This window comes from Xiphophorus maculatus, chromosome 6 (genome assembly GCF_002775205.1).
Source record: "Xiphophorus maculatus strain JP 163 A chromosome 6, X_maculatus-5.0-male, whole genome shotgun sequence".
In the NCBI taxonomy this organism is placed as follows: Eukaryota; Metazoa; Chordata; class Actinopteri; order Cyprinodontiformes; family Poeciliidae; genus Xiphophorus; species Xiphophorus maculatus.
In genome coordinates this window covers 5,526,848-5,544,071 of record NC_036448.1, presented here as the reverse complement: position 1 = coordinate 5,544,071, position 17,224 = coordinate 5,526,848, and the positions used below count along the sequence as shown (strand labels likewise).

The following is a 17,224-nucleotide window of genomic DNA, read 5'->3' as shown; positions in this document are numbered from 1 at the left end:
CATCTCAAAATTTCTGTTTTTTCAAGCAACATTTTGACCTTTCAAGCGCAGAAATTTCCAAGTTGTTTTCTAGAAAATTTCTGAAAGCTGTGGAAATTTACTCCCCCCCTAAACGATGGGCCAAATACACCATCAAAGGAACTAACATAAAAAAAGATATAATAAAAACTTAAGGTAGAGTTATTAACGCATGCAACCATTTCCCCCTCAGCCTTTCAAAACTCCTAATTCACTCACTCAACACATGCAAGCTTCCAACTAGTTAACACGCGTGTTAGCCTTCTCATATTCCAGCTACAGAAAAGCTGCCAGTTTGATCTGTAAACCTTTCAGGGCCATTGCAATTTCCTAATGGAGGAGAGCTATATATGGGAACACAACACACACAGTTATGAACATTTCAACAGAACTGCTTTCTACATTTCTGAGGATTACGATAATCTGCTTCCCTCTTTTCACCGGCTTCTCACTGCTGAAAATCTGGATTTTCCTCCATGTGTGCATGTGTGTGTGTGTGTGTGTGGCAGAGAAAGAACCCCAACAGACTAAAATCACAATTGCAAAAACACAAACACGGTTAATCTTTTCTTCTTGCACAGTAGATTTATTTCTCCGAGGCTCGATTCCATTTTGACAAGAAACAGAATCACATTTTCTATCCCTTGATGAGAAAAACCAATAAACAAACAAAAAAAAAAACACGGTAAGTCACAGTGGTCAGTTATTTCCCCCCCTCCCTCATATTCCAGCGTCTTAGTGACAAAGTTATATTTTATGAAGAAACGACCTAAGCAATAAAAGGAAGGCTGTGCAGGTCTTGAACAATCGGGGGAAAATGTGTGCAAAGTCACAACAGAGAGAAATGGAAGCTTTTAAGAAAAAACTAGATCAAAGAAACGCGAGACAATTATAGAGTTTTGGATTAAATATAGCAGGATATCAGTAGCTTTACTGGTACAAGAGACTAAGCCCCGCCCCCTCTGTCTGCTCTGCTCTGAGAGAGCAGTACATAAAGTGCAATAAAAAAAAGAAAAAAGACAAAAGGAAGAGGCACTGGCCAGTAATCTTAGCATACATTCACTGAGTGTTGATTTATACATATATGAGTGATTCATGTTGCACCGAAACTGTGAAAAAGAAACATCTTATTAACTTAGAGTTGTAATTTTATGGGCTGTATATTGAAAAGAAAACGTTTTCTTCATTTTACTTCCACAAAGAGGCTTCGTTCAAAGCAGAATATTCCTACCAGGTTATGTTCAATACGCACGACAATAAAAACAAAGCTGGGTAATAAAAAAAACTGAATTCCGTATGATTTAGCTCGCTAGTCTGATTTAGCAAGCTAGAAGACTTTGCTAGTAAAAAAAACAAATCGTTTTACAAGCTAAAAAGATTTAGTTAGTAAAATCTAGCTAACTGTTTTCACTAGCTAGAAAGGTTTAGCTAGTAAAAGCTATCTAAATCTTTTTCCTAGCTAAAAAGATTTAGTCAGTAAAATCTAGCTAAATCTAGTTAGCTAGCGAGCAAGCTTTGCATCTAGCTAGCTAGCTATCTAGCTTGATGCATAGCTACAGGCACACAGCTGAGTTGGACTCCAACTGGATTAAAAACAAGTTAATAATTTTTGTCCTTTTTAAGGAAAATAACTCTGATTGGATGTCTTTTGTGATGTCACCAGAGACATGTGCCTCTACAAGGGCAGGCATTTTCTTCTTCACAAAGAAACAGTTTGCAGTAAAAAGGCATAACAAGGAGAACCACTGACCTCGACAGGTTTTGTATGAGTGACCTACTACAATTAAAATGTGAAAGGTCATCGAATGAAAGTCGTTGAAAAGTCTTTAAAAGAAATCTGGGGCACATACAAGGTCGAAACCAGGCGTCATGGCTGCCTCCAGAATCTTATTCAAAATTCATGAGTTATTTTACTGAAGATACATGAGTTCAGATAAGAGCCCTCTGTTATCTTAGGTCTACAACAGCAAAAATAAAGTAAAATAAAATAAAAAAAGATGCTGCATTTACCAAAGGCATAAATCGCCTTTTCCGGAAGGTTCAGAAAGATTCCATCTTACCCAAATAACAGAGTCAGTAAATGTGATTTCTTCGTACATTTTCTTCATCGTTTTCCTCATCCAGGTTGTTCTGATCTGCAGCCATGAGACTGAGATGTGATTGTCAGAATTCTGACGCTGTGTGAAGACAACAAGTGATTGTGATGAGCAGCAGTAGCTTCCTGCCGTTAGGTGGATTTGTGAGGTGTAATCAGATACGCCATTTTTTCAAGGAATGCGATAGAATACAGTACAAATTCGATAGTATTATAGTACCTGCCTGGCAGTAAATAATTTTTCAAATTTCATCTGGGGTTTTAAACTCTTCCAACTGAACCCAGACCTATAGAGGGAAAACAAAAACACATCATTCATAAATACAACATCTTTGTGGAGATTTAAGATTAAGATTAAGCAATATCACTTATAAATATTTTAGACAAGCATGTCTAACAAATTGCATAAATACAAAAATACCCCAATAATCTCTACAAACAGAGATGCACCAGATGATTTTTAGTTCGATTGGTCCTGTTGGGTTACTAGCTGAGCCTTAAATTAGTCATTCCAATCAGTGACTGCACTAAGACTAAACTAGCAGTATTCCTATTAGTAAGCTATTTAAAATTAAGAGGAGGCTGTACGAATCTTAAAAAGGAAATTGCTTTCTACGAGTTGAGACATGTCTGCGGTTTGTTCAGGATGCGATAGAGAGAAAGAGAGAGAGAGAGCAAGACTTTAAACAGACAATATGAATGATGAATGGAGTACAGTCGAGGGCGACTGTGGCTGTATTATAGTTGTCTTGCGATCGGAAGGTTGTAGGTTCGATTCCAGCTTCCTCCTGCCACATGTCGATGTGTCTCTGGGCAAGGCATTTAACCCCAAATTGCCCAATGGGTGAATGTGACTCTAGTGTAAAGCGCTATATAAGTTCAGTCCATTTTCAACATGCTGAATTTGGAAACGTTAGCCTTTTGGAAACTGAAGCTGACTGCTTTAAGTTAAAAATGCTAAATTTTGAATAATTGAGGGTGCTTTTTTCACTTTTTAGTAAATCAAGGAAAGTATTTTGAATGTTGTTCCTAAATCATCATTTTTAAATTGGAACCAGTATGTCAAATTTTTCTATTAAACTAACCAAATACATGTGATCGGTGCTGCTAAAAAAAGTTAAATTCTTTGTGGTAACTAGCTTGATGGAAGCTAAAGAAAACATAAATCAGTCTTTCTAGCTAGCTATAGCTAGACTATGACTGTTTCTAGCTAGCTAGACTGCTTATAGCTAGCTATAGCCAGACTTACTGTTTCTAGCTAGCTATAAACTATATGACTGTTTCCATCTAGCTACAATGTTTCTAGCTAGCTATTGGCAGACTGACTGTTTCTAGCCAGCTTTAGCTAGACTGTTTGTTTGTAGCTAGTTGGGCTGTTTTCGGTAGCTAGAAACAGTCTGATTTAGCTAGCTTGTCTGATTTGGATTACCTGGGTGGCCAGAAGATTTAACTAGTAAAAAGCATCTAGCTGGCTGCCTAGCAAGATGCTTTTGATTGGTATTTTGATCAGAAACTCTCTACATAAAACTTGTCTGATGCTAGTTACAGCTCATCTAATGTTACTATGGTGACTAGCTAATATCCACCTCTTCAAATGTGAAATTCTTATTACAAATTAAACAACCCCGTTTAGGCATTAATCCTGCTTTATAGCTCACAGCTGTGTTGGTCTGCTACCTCAGGGTACCGGCGGTCACATCTAAGAAGAAACAAGGAGCATACAGTAAAGACACAGAGACGTCGGATGTTTTAAATAAGCTGCTGGCTGAAATTGAATCATTTCCTTTTAGTTCAGCTCTGACCAACGATAGGCAATACACAGGCAGAAACTAAAAAAGATTTTATTTATTTATTTTTTGCCAGTGAATACATCTAAATGCTAACAGGTTGTGCTGAATCAGCACTTTGTTTTAGTGAGAAGTTGTTACTGAAGGCAGATGAGTCAAAGTTTGCCATTGCATGACGAATCAGTACGGAAGCACAAAAAGGCCCAAGCAGCCATTTAGAAGTAAAACCGAGGCACGCAGACTGTTAATTCAGCCCGTCATAACAGAGAGCTATTTATTTACTGCAGGGTTCACCCCAGCGTATTGTAAGCCTGGCAGGCCACCAGGCTAAGCATTGCTTATTTTTTTTGAAGTCTTTTTAAAATGTTTGCATTTTTAAGACTTCATAGTTTGTGTTCAGGTATTAATCTCGCAATCTTTCAGTAACACATAGTTATCAAGTGACATTTAAAAATGTCCTGTTAACTTTAAACACTTTTGAAATCAAAAACACGATGGGCCGCTGGATGAATGACTGCCCTAGCGCCCAACCACTGGGCTCAGCAAGTTTTCTGGGGGAAACGTTGCAGTGGTTTGTTAGTCGAACATACAACTGATGCGCTGCAGACATGATTTCTATCCAGTGGCCCGTTACGGCCAGCGGGTGCTGATCAGTTCACTTATTTGCATTTTTGTACGTTTTGTAACCCGACTTTATCAAAAAAAGAAAAGCAGCGGTCTCTTACAGAATGTCAATTTACGACCATGTGTATATATATATTTTTAAGAATTAGTGAGGCACGCTCTGCCATGTTTGAACAAATTGGAGTTAAAAATATTGGCAGCGTTTTGGAAATCTTTGGGTTTGGTTAATGGTCTGCATTCTCTACAAAATGCACCCAGAGGCGGTTTACAGTTACTAAATCTGGCCAGACTGACTGTGCTTGTGGAAGCTATTAAATATGGTTTAAAATGTCAACTCAAATCATTTTGTCTTTGATCTTAACTAATAATAAACCCCCGCTTTATATCAACTCCTGTATTGCACACACACACAGTGTGACGTCTCCTCTGCTCCCTATATAAACTTGACACCGCCTACGGGTGGAAAGCTGTAAAAAATATTTAAAAATTGGCATTTTGTAAGTAAAGTCCATAAAGAAGAATTTGAATCACATTAAGTCTGCATGGCAGCCCAGAAATCGGCTATAAAAATCTAATTGGTGCATCTCTCTAGAGATTCCAGCAGACTGGATGAGGGTTAAAAAGAGCATATATGTTCCTATTTCTCAATCTAAATCTAACACCCCCCCCTTCCACTTGGAGCACATGTGAATATGAAATATACGTGGACTTATGTGAATACGCAGCTTTACACAGGAAAATGCCTCGTCCAGGTAAAGAGTCAGACTGTAAATAAACGCCGGACCCGCTACGCCTCCCCCTCTGCTATGTGACCGTGTAGAGTTCGTCTTTGCTGCTCTCGCAGAGCGTGTATCCACAAACCCGCGGCCTCCAGCTCCACCTCCAGCTCCAGCTGAAGCCCCGGCTCCAGCCCAGCGCCTTCCGGTCCTTCTCCCTCGGCGGCAGCAGGAACACCACGCAGCTGGCCACCAGGATGTGCCACAGCGAGTGCGTGTAGTAGTAGTTGCTCTCCGTCTCGGCGAAGATGTACAGGCACACGCCGATGAGGGCGCACAGCGCTCCGGGCAGGAGGTAGAAGACCCAGCGGCGCCAGGAGGGCGGGTAGCAGTGTCGCCGGCGGACGCCCCTGTACACCTGTTGGTCGTTAGGGAAGAAAAACAAGAGAAGCCGTCACGTAAAAAGTGGGTGTTTTTTTCCCCCCTCCTGTTTATATAACTATTGTTTTTAGTTCAAAGTAGAATCTGATTCAAACAATTTTTTTATTACAAACATTTCAACCCCACCCACTGTCCAGGTGGCATAAATAAAAACAAAACATACACAAAGTAGCTTAGAAAACAGAGGACGAACCAATTAAGGGGGCAGTATTATGTGTTTCCCAGGCACATAATCCAATCAAGTAACTCTGTTAACTTCAGCCGTTGCAAAAATGCTGTGCATTTCTCAAATATGACTTAGAAGGAATTTGACTTTCTAATTTATTGCCTTGAAATTGGGCCTCTGTCTCTTTAAAATCTCCTGTTCTTTGTGAAACTCCGCCTTCAGGAAGTCAACACAACACGGCTCCTCTGTTAAACCTTTAACAACATTTGTACCAGCGATGCGCTGAGATGTAGCTGGTATAATGAGCTCATTGGAAGAGCAGTTCCTCTAGCTGTTTGCCGAAGGCTGCTGGCTAGTCTGAAGGAGCTCTGTGAGGCGGAAGCTCGGAAACTGTAGCTCAGAGGAGGAGCTTCGTCCTCAAAGGCGGGGCTAGGTCCAACCAAGCGTTTTGTACAGCTTAACGTTTGCTGTAGAGATTAAGTGAATTCTCAAACAGCTATAAAATAAACAAGGCAACACTCCAGGTGTGTTTTTGATGAGGGAATAACATTAAAACATGATGTAAAGCTAAAGAAATATATTTTACATAACACAACCCAAAAGACTCTACACATGTTTTTTCTTTACAAAAATTGTGATGCCCCTCAACCCTCCAGGCAGCATAAATAAAACTAAACAAATACACAAATCAATGTAAAAAATAAACAAACAAAAAACAGAGTAAAAGTGAATCAAATATAAAAGATTCAAATCACAATCATATGATCACAGTCTCAAATTTCTCATGAAAAACAAGCAAACAAAAATTATTTTACAAAGTATGTTAATGCCGACGTGTCTCTTACCCAGGAAGTGACCATGAGAAGTATGGCACAGAGGATGGGGCCCAGCAGGTTCCACAGGCCCTTGCGGTCCAGCTGCATTGACATGGCTATGAGCAAGGCCCCGAGCAGAAACAGAGTCTGCACACCAACAAGGAAGGAAGGAAGCAAGAGAGGAAGGAAGGAGCAGGTGAGGACGCTAAAGCTGTCGTTACTCTGTAAAGTGAACCGATTATAGAAGGAAAAAGGCCAGAGGCCTCTTACGTATTTGGCTGTGTCTCCCAGGCGAGCCATGCAGAGGATGGTGACCCAGATGGAGCAGATGGAGCCGAGGAAGTCACAGTACTGCAGGGCGTCGTAGTCCATGATGCACAGGACCACAGCGCCTGGCTGGTCGCAGGCGTGGTAGAACTGCAGGGAGGGAATGGGGAAAGGCTGAGGATGTACTGAAGACCTACAGCGTACAGTAACTTTTCATAGAGTTTTGAATTAATGAGTTACAGCAACATTCAATTTCCCTATGTGATCAATAAAGCATCTTATGAATTTGACTTGATGTCAAGTCAAGCAGAAAGAGCTGAGCCTTTCCTATGTTTATATTAGAAGTATTTTTTAGCTGCAGATGCAGCCTTTGCTACAATGTTTATCTTATTCTCAAAAAAATCATTTGTTTTCATTTATTTGCATCTTTTAAGGCAGCTGTTTGTATTGTACGAAAAGTCTTAAGCGGTTAAATGAAAAATCTGCCAAATGTGCCAATTTCCTTATGCGATTAATCGATTAATCATCAGAACAATGGATTACTAAAAATAATCGTTAGCTGCAGCGATTCTTAAAAACTGGCGTCAACAGGTCCAAAGTTGGTTCAGCAACATGCTGGTTCAGTACCTGAGGACCAGATGACTTCGTAGTGTTCTTGTGTGATGTGTCCATGTATCTTCAGTCGTAAGAAAAGATTCCCAGAAGCTCTGTAATTTCAGCCTGAAGTGGTTCGTCCTCTCACATTTGATGGCAGCAGTGCTTACCGTAGAGAAGGACATGGTGAAGAGGTAGACGAAGGCCTCGGTGATGTAGGAGCGTCTGATGGCGACCACGATGGCGGGCAGGAAGAACAGGTTGCTGAGCGTCAGCAACATGGTTGCCGTCAGCTGGCGGGCGTACGACTGAGCGGTGGAGCCGTCGGTGCAGCCCCAACCTTTCCAGCCTGCAGAGGTGGAAGGAGAGGATGGTGTTAAGTGTTTGACATTTCTGCTTCCGTCAACACATTCACAACAAAAGCGCTGCAACTAACGATTACTTTAGTAACAGATTATTCTATTAATTAATCGGAATAAAATAAAATAAAATAGCAAAACCTGCAGATTTTTTATTTAACCATTCAAGGTCATTTCATAGAATATTTGAAATACATTTTTTTTTAAAACACACCAATGATTCAACTCATTTTTTAAATAGGAAAACAAACATCTTATTGCCTAAAATGAAATAACAGCATTCCTTTAGTGTACACTTGATTTGCAGCACAGGATGAATCTGCAACATGTGAAAAGCTCAGCACTTTCTGTTGGACTTATCAACACGGCATAGCGCTTTTCTTTTTTTTTACTTTTTTATAAAATATTTAATAAGTGGGTATCAAAAGATGCTTAATAGTAGAGTTATTTGATTTTACAGAACTTGATCTGGGTAAAGTTAAAACTATGCTACTCGAGTTCTACGTGGAACATATTTATAGGCAACGTTTTTTTTTTTCTTTAAATGCAAAATGTATAGATTTACTTCTGTAGTTTTTGTATTAATTAATCTTCTGAATATGTCGTTCTTCCAACAAATGGCTTTTTTTTTTTTGGAGTCTTTATACCAGACTCCTAAATGTAACAATTCATCGATTACTAGATTAGTTGACGATTATTTCAATAATCAATTAATCATTTCAACCCTACTTCAGAGTCTCAATTGAATTTAGGTCTGGACATTAACTAGGCCATTCCAAAACAAATCTCAACCATTCTGCTTCTAATGATTTCAATAATCGATTCATCACAATTGATCTGATTGATCCGATTAATCATTTCTGCCCTAAGCAATATGCGAGTAGAAAACACACACACAGACTCTATGTAACACTATGACCTCTCAACTTCACATGAAGATGCCAACACAAGTAGGGGTGTGTGTGTGTGTGTGTGTGTTACCTGCAGAGCAAACACAGGCAGAGTACAGGTATGTGTAGGATCTCAGCAGCCTACATTCACCATACGGCCCGCAGTCGTCCACACAGGCGCTGACGGACACCTCCGGGACCACATACACCACCGAGGCGTTACCGCAGTCACTGCTGCAGAAAACACACGAGAACAGCCTACGCATGAGTACTTTCTCACACTGTCAGACTTACACACAGACTGAAACAAGTCATGATGCTGCAGCGGCATGCGTGTGTGTTCTACCTGTTGCAAAGGAGCTGCAGGGTGAGGTACCATGTTGTGGACTGAGGAAAAGGCAGCCTGACCACAGCTTTAGGGACGCTGACATTGATCCCGACGGCGTATCCCCCAAACAAAGCTGTAGAGAATCAACAAGATGACGTCCGGTATTCCTACATGTCTGAAGGTACAGACTCTTTTTTTTTACACTTTGTTTCCGTATTTGACGCAGCCAAATCATCAAACAAAACTTTAAGTTAACAACAACTTCATAATGGTCCAGGATTTAAACCCTGTCAAACATCTACTGTCATATAAAGTGGTTATGGTTGTCGTTTGCATTCAACTTGTGTTCTTTGTGTGTGAAAGAACACAAAGGAAGAATAAAAGGTACATTTTAAAAGGTGAATATAAATGTTTGCGTCTATACTGAACTGAAAATTTGTTCTTTCTGAATTCACAGTTTTGTCATATAGAAAAGACAAACAGGTGGAACTTTTTTATTGAAAAAAAAAAAAATACAGCCATATATTGATGAAATTAGAGAGAACATATCTTTTGTATTTTAAAGAAAAAAGTTACAGTTTGTGTTGAATTTCGACAATAAAGTGCAGCGGGCCCATCAGGCCCACAAACATCATACATAGACTAATAATAAATTGTTTTAATGTACTTCTGAATCACTAATTTTGATCGATTTTGATAGAAATGTTGACCTCAGAATAGACGGCTAAGATAAATTGCATATTTTTCGGGACTAGAAGTCACACTTTATGAAGTTTGACAGATCCTGAGACTTGTGTATTTTTCCTTCATCATGACGCATTTTTATGACTGATGCAACATAGTCGTATAGTCCAGAAAATACGGTAATTGAATCCAAACTAAGGTTCAAAGTTTTAGTTAAGCCATGATTTTTTTTTTCAGAGTGTGTGATTCCTACAATTTACTCAAAGCAGAATTAATTTCCTGCATTTGTTATTATTTTTTTTTACAGGTTGCTCATATTGAACCCAAGCCTGTCACAATAAGGAATGAATCAAATAATCGCATAATAAATTAAATCAAATTCAATAATGTCCATTTTCATAATATATCGTTCTCTTTTCTGTCTTTCTTCCAGAAACTGAATGATAAAAATCTTCCGTCTGGTGCTTTTGTCTCAACTAGACCCTTTTTTAAAGTTAAATTTTGATTTCATTATTCATTTTATTTGTCATTTCTGTTGTTTTGTTTATTTATTTTGCATATTTAAAATGTTTTCCAGTTCCAGTGTTTAAAAGTCCATTAGAATTTAAAGTTTGTCCATCTTTGAGAATGTGTTTTTACATTATTATGTCATTACCATTATATTACTTGAAAATGGTCTCAAAGGAACAATATTATCGTTTATCGCGATAACTTCTGGGACGGTTTATGGTGACAGGTCCACCTGTACCTGTTCTGCAGGGTTCAGAGTGGTTGAGTTGGAGGACTGGAGCCCAGGCAGAGAAACAGGCCACGATGCTGTTATTCCCCACAGTTGCATTAGTCTATATTAGAAAAAAAACCAAACAAACAAATAAAGAAATCTCACCCGTGTGTCTCAACAGTTCAAGTACAATCACACACACGTGTCAGTGGTTCAGTCAGCGTTCCTCACAGAATTGAGCGTGAGCTGCAGGTTGAGCGTTCCCCCGGTGGCCTGCGGGGGCAGCGGGTAGGTGAGCAGCGTCGGGTGCGTTTCCGTGACGCTGACGTTGGAGCTGTTGACGGGGGTGTACCGCAGCGACAGAACGTCCAGCTCCTCGTAGAGCACGGGGACGCTCCACACGCACGCGGACGCCGGAGGAGCCGGCGCCGAGCCGTTCCCCGTCGCCGTGGCGTTGGAGACGCTGCTCTTGCCGAGTAGCTTTGTGATGTCATCGTCCGCTGTGAGGCCTACGCTCTTTGGCTTACATCCCACTGAGCGAGACAGAAACAGAAAATGCAAACACATTCATAACCCTTGATGGGTTTTTTTTCCCACATTAGACCCAGAAAAAGTAACAGCAATCATAGAATTCACATTTTTTTACTCTACAGAAACCGTCGATTAAGAATTGTTTCTAAATATAGATAATACAAAATCAAGTTTGCAGTGTTTTTGTAGAATAAAATAATTGGATTTTCTCAACTGATTCACTACGAAGGTGTTATATTACTGATATTTCAGTAATATTTTTGATCCTTTTGTCTTATTGGGTTGTGTTTTTTGTTTTTAAAGAAAAAAAAATGTGCAGAAGAATGTGCATCTATAAACTGGTGGTTCTTTAAGAAATGTTTTTGATTTTGTTTAGAGTATTATCCATTACCGGCAGTCAGTTATTATTGATTATCGGTATGAAAACAAAATAAAATCTATTTTGCATCCCTAATTATTAATTTTTATTTATTTTAGATTGGCTGTTCTACGTCCAATTGCACTGAATGAACAAATTAAAGTTGTGTTGTTTTTACATGTTTGACCAAGCTTGTGAGGTTGTTGGTGTATTTAAGCGCACTTAAATACACCAACAGAACAATTGTTCTGGTGAAGAGTCATTAAAAAAAATTATAATTCAGTATATTTATGTCTGTGTTTGAAAAAGAAAGATGCGTTTCAAATGAATTCAGCTCTGTTTTTCTGTATCGGATCGGTATCGGTCGATGCTAAACCTCAGATATCGGTATCAGATACCTGATAAAAGTTTTTTTTTTTAAAAAGTGAATCAGTGCTTCCCTAGTTGTAACATGCTGAAATGTGCAAAAAAAAAGAAAAAGTAAAGAATAAATTAATAAAGAGTTACTATGATGAGTGAGAGCTTAGTCCTCACCTGTGTAGTTGGATCCAACCCTGAAGGTTACAGTTCGGTTGACTTGGTTGCTCTCCACAACGACCCGCAGCCACGAGTCCCACGGAGGGCTAGAGAGGGACGCGGAGCAGCTGACGCCGGAGCAGTTCAGCTCCGTCTGGCCGTGCTGCAGGGTTGCCGAGCCCAGCCTGAGGAGCAGCGAGCAGCCCGCGCCCTCCGACGCCTCGCCGGACGAGCACTCGGCCACGGAAACCGAGAGAGACGAGGTAAACTCCGGCACAAACAACCTGCCACGATTTAGCACATCTGAATTAATGAGACACCATTTCGAAAAAAGGAGGACACCGTGTTGTGGTAACTACTTGAGACGTGCGGGTCTGTCGGGGGCTGCGGTTTGAGTCAGGACGGTTCCCTGGTACAGAATGGGCGTGTCCGCCGCTCTCCTGACCGACAGCTGGGGCTGGAAGTAATAGGAGCAGGACGGGAACCCCTGAAACATAAAGAGACAAATAAATCATGTCAGTTCACTTATATAGAAGTGCGTGCAGTACAGACCAAAAGTTTGGACACACCTTTCTAATTCAATGGGTTTTCTTTGTTTTCATGACTATTTATAAGGCAAGAAATCCCACTTATTAACCTGACAGGGCAGGTTGACCTATGAAGTGAAAACCATTTCAGGTGACGACCTCTTGAAGCTCATCAAGAAAATGCAGAGTGTGTGCAAAGCAGTAATCACAGCAAAATGTTGCTACTTTGAAGAAACTAGAATATAAGGGCTATTTTCAGTTGTTTTACACTTTTCTGTTTAGTGCATATTTCCTCATGTTATTCATAGTTTTGATGCCTTCAGTGTGAATCTACAATGTCAATAGTCATGGAAATAAAGGAAACTCATTGAATTAAAAGGTGTGTCCAAACCTTTGGTCTGTACTGTATATAAAAAGCAATAAAATCAACCTCAGACTGAAAGGGCACATGGGGGGGGAGTTGCTTCCAATCAAGACATTGCTTAACAAACCAACCAGGTGACTAAATGGAAAGAATGTTGCTCAGCTGCACAGCAAACAGCCACCGCTCCGGTTCAGCAGGTCGGAGGAAGAAACGAGGAATTTTACAGAAACGCTACCATGGCAACATACACAACCGTACCATCATGGCTTACAGGCTTAAATGGTTTCGCAGGAGGCAAACTGGACTTTACATTCATATTCTGCTGCACATATTACAGTACAAATTAAAGAAAGCAGTCAGGCTAACGTTACACTGTGATGATTACATCTGACTAAAGGCCTCGTCACATCCAGATCGCTTACACTGGAAGACGACGGTTTGGTTCCACTTTAGTTCGAAAAGTAAGTCACAGATAGGTGCTGGGAGCAGGTGGCGCCAGAAAAGTGGAGTAAATAATCCAACAGCACCTTTAACCTTTGTTTATTTTAATAAAAATATATAGAATTTTAGAGCTAGCCAAAAACAAAAAACTCCAAGTTAGAATAAAAATGAAATCAAATGATTTGCTTGACATGTATACATTACCTCTTTTCCAGTGTCAGCCGTCAGTAGAAAACATCGGCTGAAGTTTGTGAATGACCTTAACAAATAAACTAATAACTGCCGTCTATAAGCCCGTACAAAAATCCAAGGTAATAAGCTGTAGCTGTGAATTTTTCTCCGTGTCCGAGCCAAATGAATGACTGCTGCTGCAATCTGGTTGCAAATCGGCATTTTTACTTCCCTTTCAATCACTACATGTTGGTTAGCATTAGCTTAAAGTGATTAGCATTATCTTGAAGTGACTTGTTTAACTGTGCAATATTAGAAAAATAACTGTATATGAATCGATATTTTTTAGGTGGTGTGAAAGTTTGCTGCATTAATGTAGAGCAATTAGTAGAAAAGTGAGACCTTCTGCTGCTTCCGTTCACTGCTGAGATGTTTCACACAACTACTGCACGATCTTCAAAACCAGATCAGAAATGGCAACATCTACAGGAAAGCTGCCAGAGTTCAATAAAAACTAAAAGAAAGTTTTCGCCACAAAGTGTGATGGGCAACTCAGGTGGCGTGATCGCGTGCTGACCTAAACTATCCAGTCAGGCTAATATTACACTGCGATTGTGATGTTTGCACCCAGTCAAATGCCTCATCACGCCCATATCCCTTTCATTTAATGACAGAGGCGTTAACTTAAAGTTCTACTTCTTACGGAAAAAGATGAAACTTTGTTTTCGCTTTTTTCTCCCCCCCCCCCGTTTCTTAGGAGGCTATTGTTGTGGACTGATTCTTCGAAACCATTGTTCCACAACTAACGTCATCCCTCATCCCTAATGGGATGAAATATAACCCATTATCTATTATTAGCCCTAAACAAGATATAGAGTTTGTAATATGCTAGTACAGAAGACCCGAATAGAATTGAAATCCATGGAGTTATTCTCCCAAAGACTGAGTTATTTAGAGGATCAGAAACGCTTTTTAAATGGGAAAGTCTTATTAAAATCTAAGTGAAGTTATCAGAGTTTGTGGTGCACGAAGACCTGGCCAGGGATTGATTTGATCACTTTTTCATAGGAATAAAAACACAATCATACCAGCAGCAACATAGATACCAATAGGGCAGGGTTTACCCCAGTGTACTATAAGCCTGGCAGTCCGTCATGCTTTACTAGCTTGTCGTTGCAACGCAAGGCTAAGCGTTGCAAAGTTTTTATTTTTAGAAAAATTTATATTTGGGGGGCAGTGGGGGGGACATAAATAAATAAAAATCGCTTTTTTTTTTTTATCATAAAGCCGGATTGCAAGCGTCTCCGGTGTTCTGGGAGCTTCACTGAGTAGATTTATTTCTAAAAGATTTATAGGTTTACAGTTTATGACAGGGGTCTCAAACTCCAGGCCTCGAGGGCCGCAGTCCTGAAGTTTTTAGATGTGCCACAGGTACAAAACACTGGAATGAAATGACTTAATGACCTCCTCCTTGTGTAGATCAGTTCTCCAGAGCCTTAATGACCTAATTATTCTGTTCAGAATAATTAGTGCATAATAATTGTGGTGCAGCAGAGGCACATCTAAAAGTTGCAGGACTGCGGCCCTCGAGGACTGCAGTTTGAGACCCCTGGTTTATGCATTTAAAGTTGGGAGCGGACCAATCACACAGCTCACGCCTCTGCGCGTTGCCTCCCGCGCTGCTGCTGCTTCATCGCTGATAAACGCGAATCCAAGAACAAACCTTCTGCTCTATGCGCCCGTCGTCCTCCGGTAAATGCGCAGCGACAAACCAGTCCCCTGGGGCCGGATCGGAGAGGTTAAAGGTCGTGGAGCTCTGGGAGGTTACCGGTAGAGTCAGGGACAAGGAGGGGCCCCACAGCGTCGCATTTGGAAACACAGTCTCTGTTGGGTTTATGACGGGAGGGGCGCCCCATCGGAGGTGGCTGGGGGAAAAAAAAAAATAGTTGAATTTGGTTAAAATAAAAATCAGCCAGTGACGACAGATTTATTGCTCCATAACAGCGTCTTGTGACTTACATGCTGACATTGTGCTGCCCACAGTTGAAGCTGTGGCCCTTTTTGACTGAGAAGAGCCAGCGAGCGATGGCGGTCTGCTCCGGTATGTGGAACCTCTGCAGCCTGACGTTGGCGTACCAGCCATACTTTGACAACTTCTGAGCGGGTTTGGACGACAGCTCGGACTCAAAAGTCACTTGTCCGTCTGCGTGGAGGAAAGGGTTTGTTTAAAAGGCCACAACATTCATTACACAGTCGAAAAGCAGCGTTAGTAATTCATTAGTGTAGAAAGTTTGTTGAAAACCCCCCAAAACAAAACAAAGCAAAAAAAAAAAAAGATCACTAGTTTAACATTCTTTACTTTGGAAACAAGTCAAGAAAAAGTTCTTCTGAAAAACCTTTCAGAAGAGGAAATTTGCTACTTGATATCAATCTCAGAAAAATTATTTAAATAATGTTTCTGAATCAGAATCATCTTTTATGGTCGTTGCACAGACGCACAACAAAATTTGTTTCAGTACAGCTCATCTAAAGAACAAAGAAAGAACAACGAACACAAGACATGAGTAGATGAGTGCCTGAGGCTGCAGGTATCAGGGGAGGTGCTGCCTTTTGGTTAGATGAGAAGAAGAAAAAAAAGCAACACTTTCTTATTTATTTTTTCATCTTTCCTAAAGTAATCAGAGTTAAATGTGTTTTCCCCCTTTTTTCAGCTGATATTCAGGGCAAGGAGTTACACTTTTCAGTGATACGACTGCCGTCTACTATTCTGTAAATGTAGAACTTTTAAAAAAGTGGCCAGCAGAGCCTCATAATTCACAAATAACACGTCAAAAACAAAAATGCTTGTTTTTTCCCCTACTGATTAGGTCTACAGCACAAACTCGACACCCACGTTTTGAGCTAGATAAAAATAAATAAAAAAAAAAAACAGAAAATGTAGGGAAATGTACTTTTAATTCTTCCATTTACTGTTAAATTATAAAGTACTAACTATCAAACATCCCGAAGAACATCGGTGTGTTTTCTGTGTTACAGAATAATAAAAAAATAGGTCGGACCTTAGAGAAAACAAGAAATCGGCATCGGACAGGAAAAGTCTGATCAGTGCACAGAAATACTGCAGCTCATTAAAGTAAAAACTGACGTTCCTTCATAATAGCGATAAAAGGAAACACCACATGCACATGGAGACTATTTTCGAAACTTGCGGGTTTTTACGACATGTTTCTTCGTCGTTGCCGTCGTAACTTCAAACCAAAAAAAATCAACATTCGTTAGCAGCCATGCTAATATTTGCCCTTCCCTTGATAAAACTCTTACCGTCTCCTAACGTCCAGGCTGTCAGCGCGACGAAAAGCAACCAGCGCAGAAAGCAGGCCTCCATCTTTTCTCTCCGACAAAAAAACAACTCGTCACATCTTCCCGAGTCCACCTGTGTTACCACACATACCTTCAACTAAAAAAGAAAAATTAAAGCTGCAAGCAGCCTCGGGCGGCCCTCGCAGCAAGCGCCGCTCCGGCCTATTGGCCACCGCGGGGGTTCCGGCCACCGCAGAAGCTCTCGCGCGTTTTCCAGAGCCGCAGCCCGCTCCCCACCGCGGAAGCTCCGCCGCAGTTTCCAGCACCGCCGCCCGCCAGCCACTGCAGAAGCTGTCGCGCATTTTCCCCGCCCGTCCACCAGGCGACACGCGTGAATGCGTTCGGCAGCGCTCCCCGACGACTGTCAAAAATCTGGCGCAGATCGGTCGATGCGTCGAGGAGATACAACCCATGTATTAACTTAGGGGGCGCAGTGGAGCCAAATTACATT

At 40.7% G+C, this 17,224-nt stretch overlaps 1 protein-coding gene across 2 annotated transcripts; it reads right to left on the bottom strand.

The window, feature by feature from the left end:
• Window positions 1-126: 126 nt before the first annotated feature.
• On the bottom strand, window positions 127-16,867 carry tmem8a (transmembrane protein 8A). Of its 2 annotated transcripts, XM_023334740.1 has the most exons (15): window positions 16,735-16,867; window positions 15,433-15,616; window positions 15,137-15,338; window positions 12,270-12,397; window positions 11,929-12,194; window positions 10,737-11,038; window positions 10,533-10,626; window positions 9,119-9,233; window positions 8,864-9,006; window positions 7,694-7,872; window positions 6,933-7,079; window positions 6,693-6,809; window positions 5,386-5,658; window positions 2,334-2,400; window positions 127-2,195 (listed from the first exon to the last, which is right to left on the bottom strand). In XM_023334740.1, exons 1-14 carry the CDS (start codon window positions 16,796-16,798, stop codon window positions 2,356-2,358), a joined length of 2,259 nt encoding a protein of 752 aa, XP_023190508.1. In that variant the 5' UTR covers window positions 16,799-16,867; the 3' UTR covers window positions 127-2,195; window positions 2,334-2,355. The 2 variants fall into 2 exon arrangements, with proteins under 2 accessions (XP_023190508.1, XP_005814764.1); XM_005814707.2 differs by lacking the exons at window positions 127-2,195; window positions 2,334-2,400 and having other exon boundaries at window positions 4,234-5,658.
• Between the last annotated feature and the right edge of the window lie 357 nt (window positions 16,868-17,224).

What these genes read in the sequence shown, in the direction of transcription:
- tmem8a (XM_005814707.2), bottom strand. Translation starts at nt 16,798, where the DNA reads ATGGAGGCCTGCTTTCTGCGCTGGTTGCTTTTCGTCGCGCTGACAGCC. An exon ending in GGGCAGCACAATGTCAGCAT is followed by an intron (nt 15,339 to 15,432) that starts GTAAGTCACAAG and finishes TTTTTCCCCCAG; the next exon opens with CCACCTCCGATGGGGCGCCC. An exon ending in TGGGAGACACAGCCAAATAC is followed by an intron (nt 6,810 to 6,932) that starts GTAAGAGGCCTC and finishes GTTGGTGTGCAG; the next exon opens with ACTCTGTTTCTGCTCGGGGC.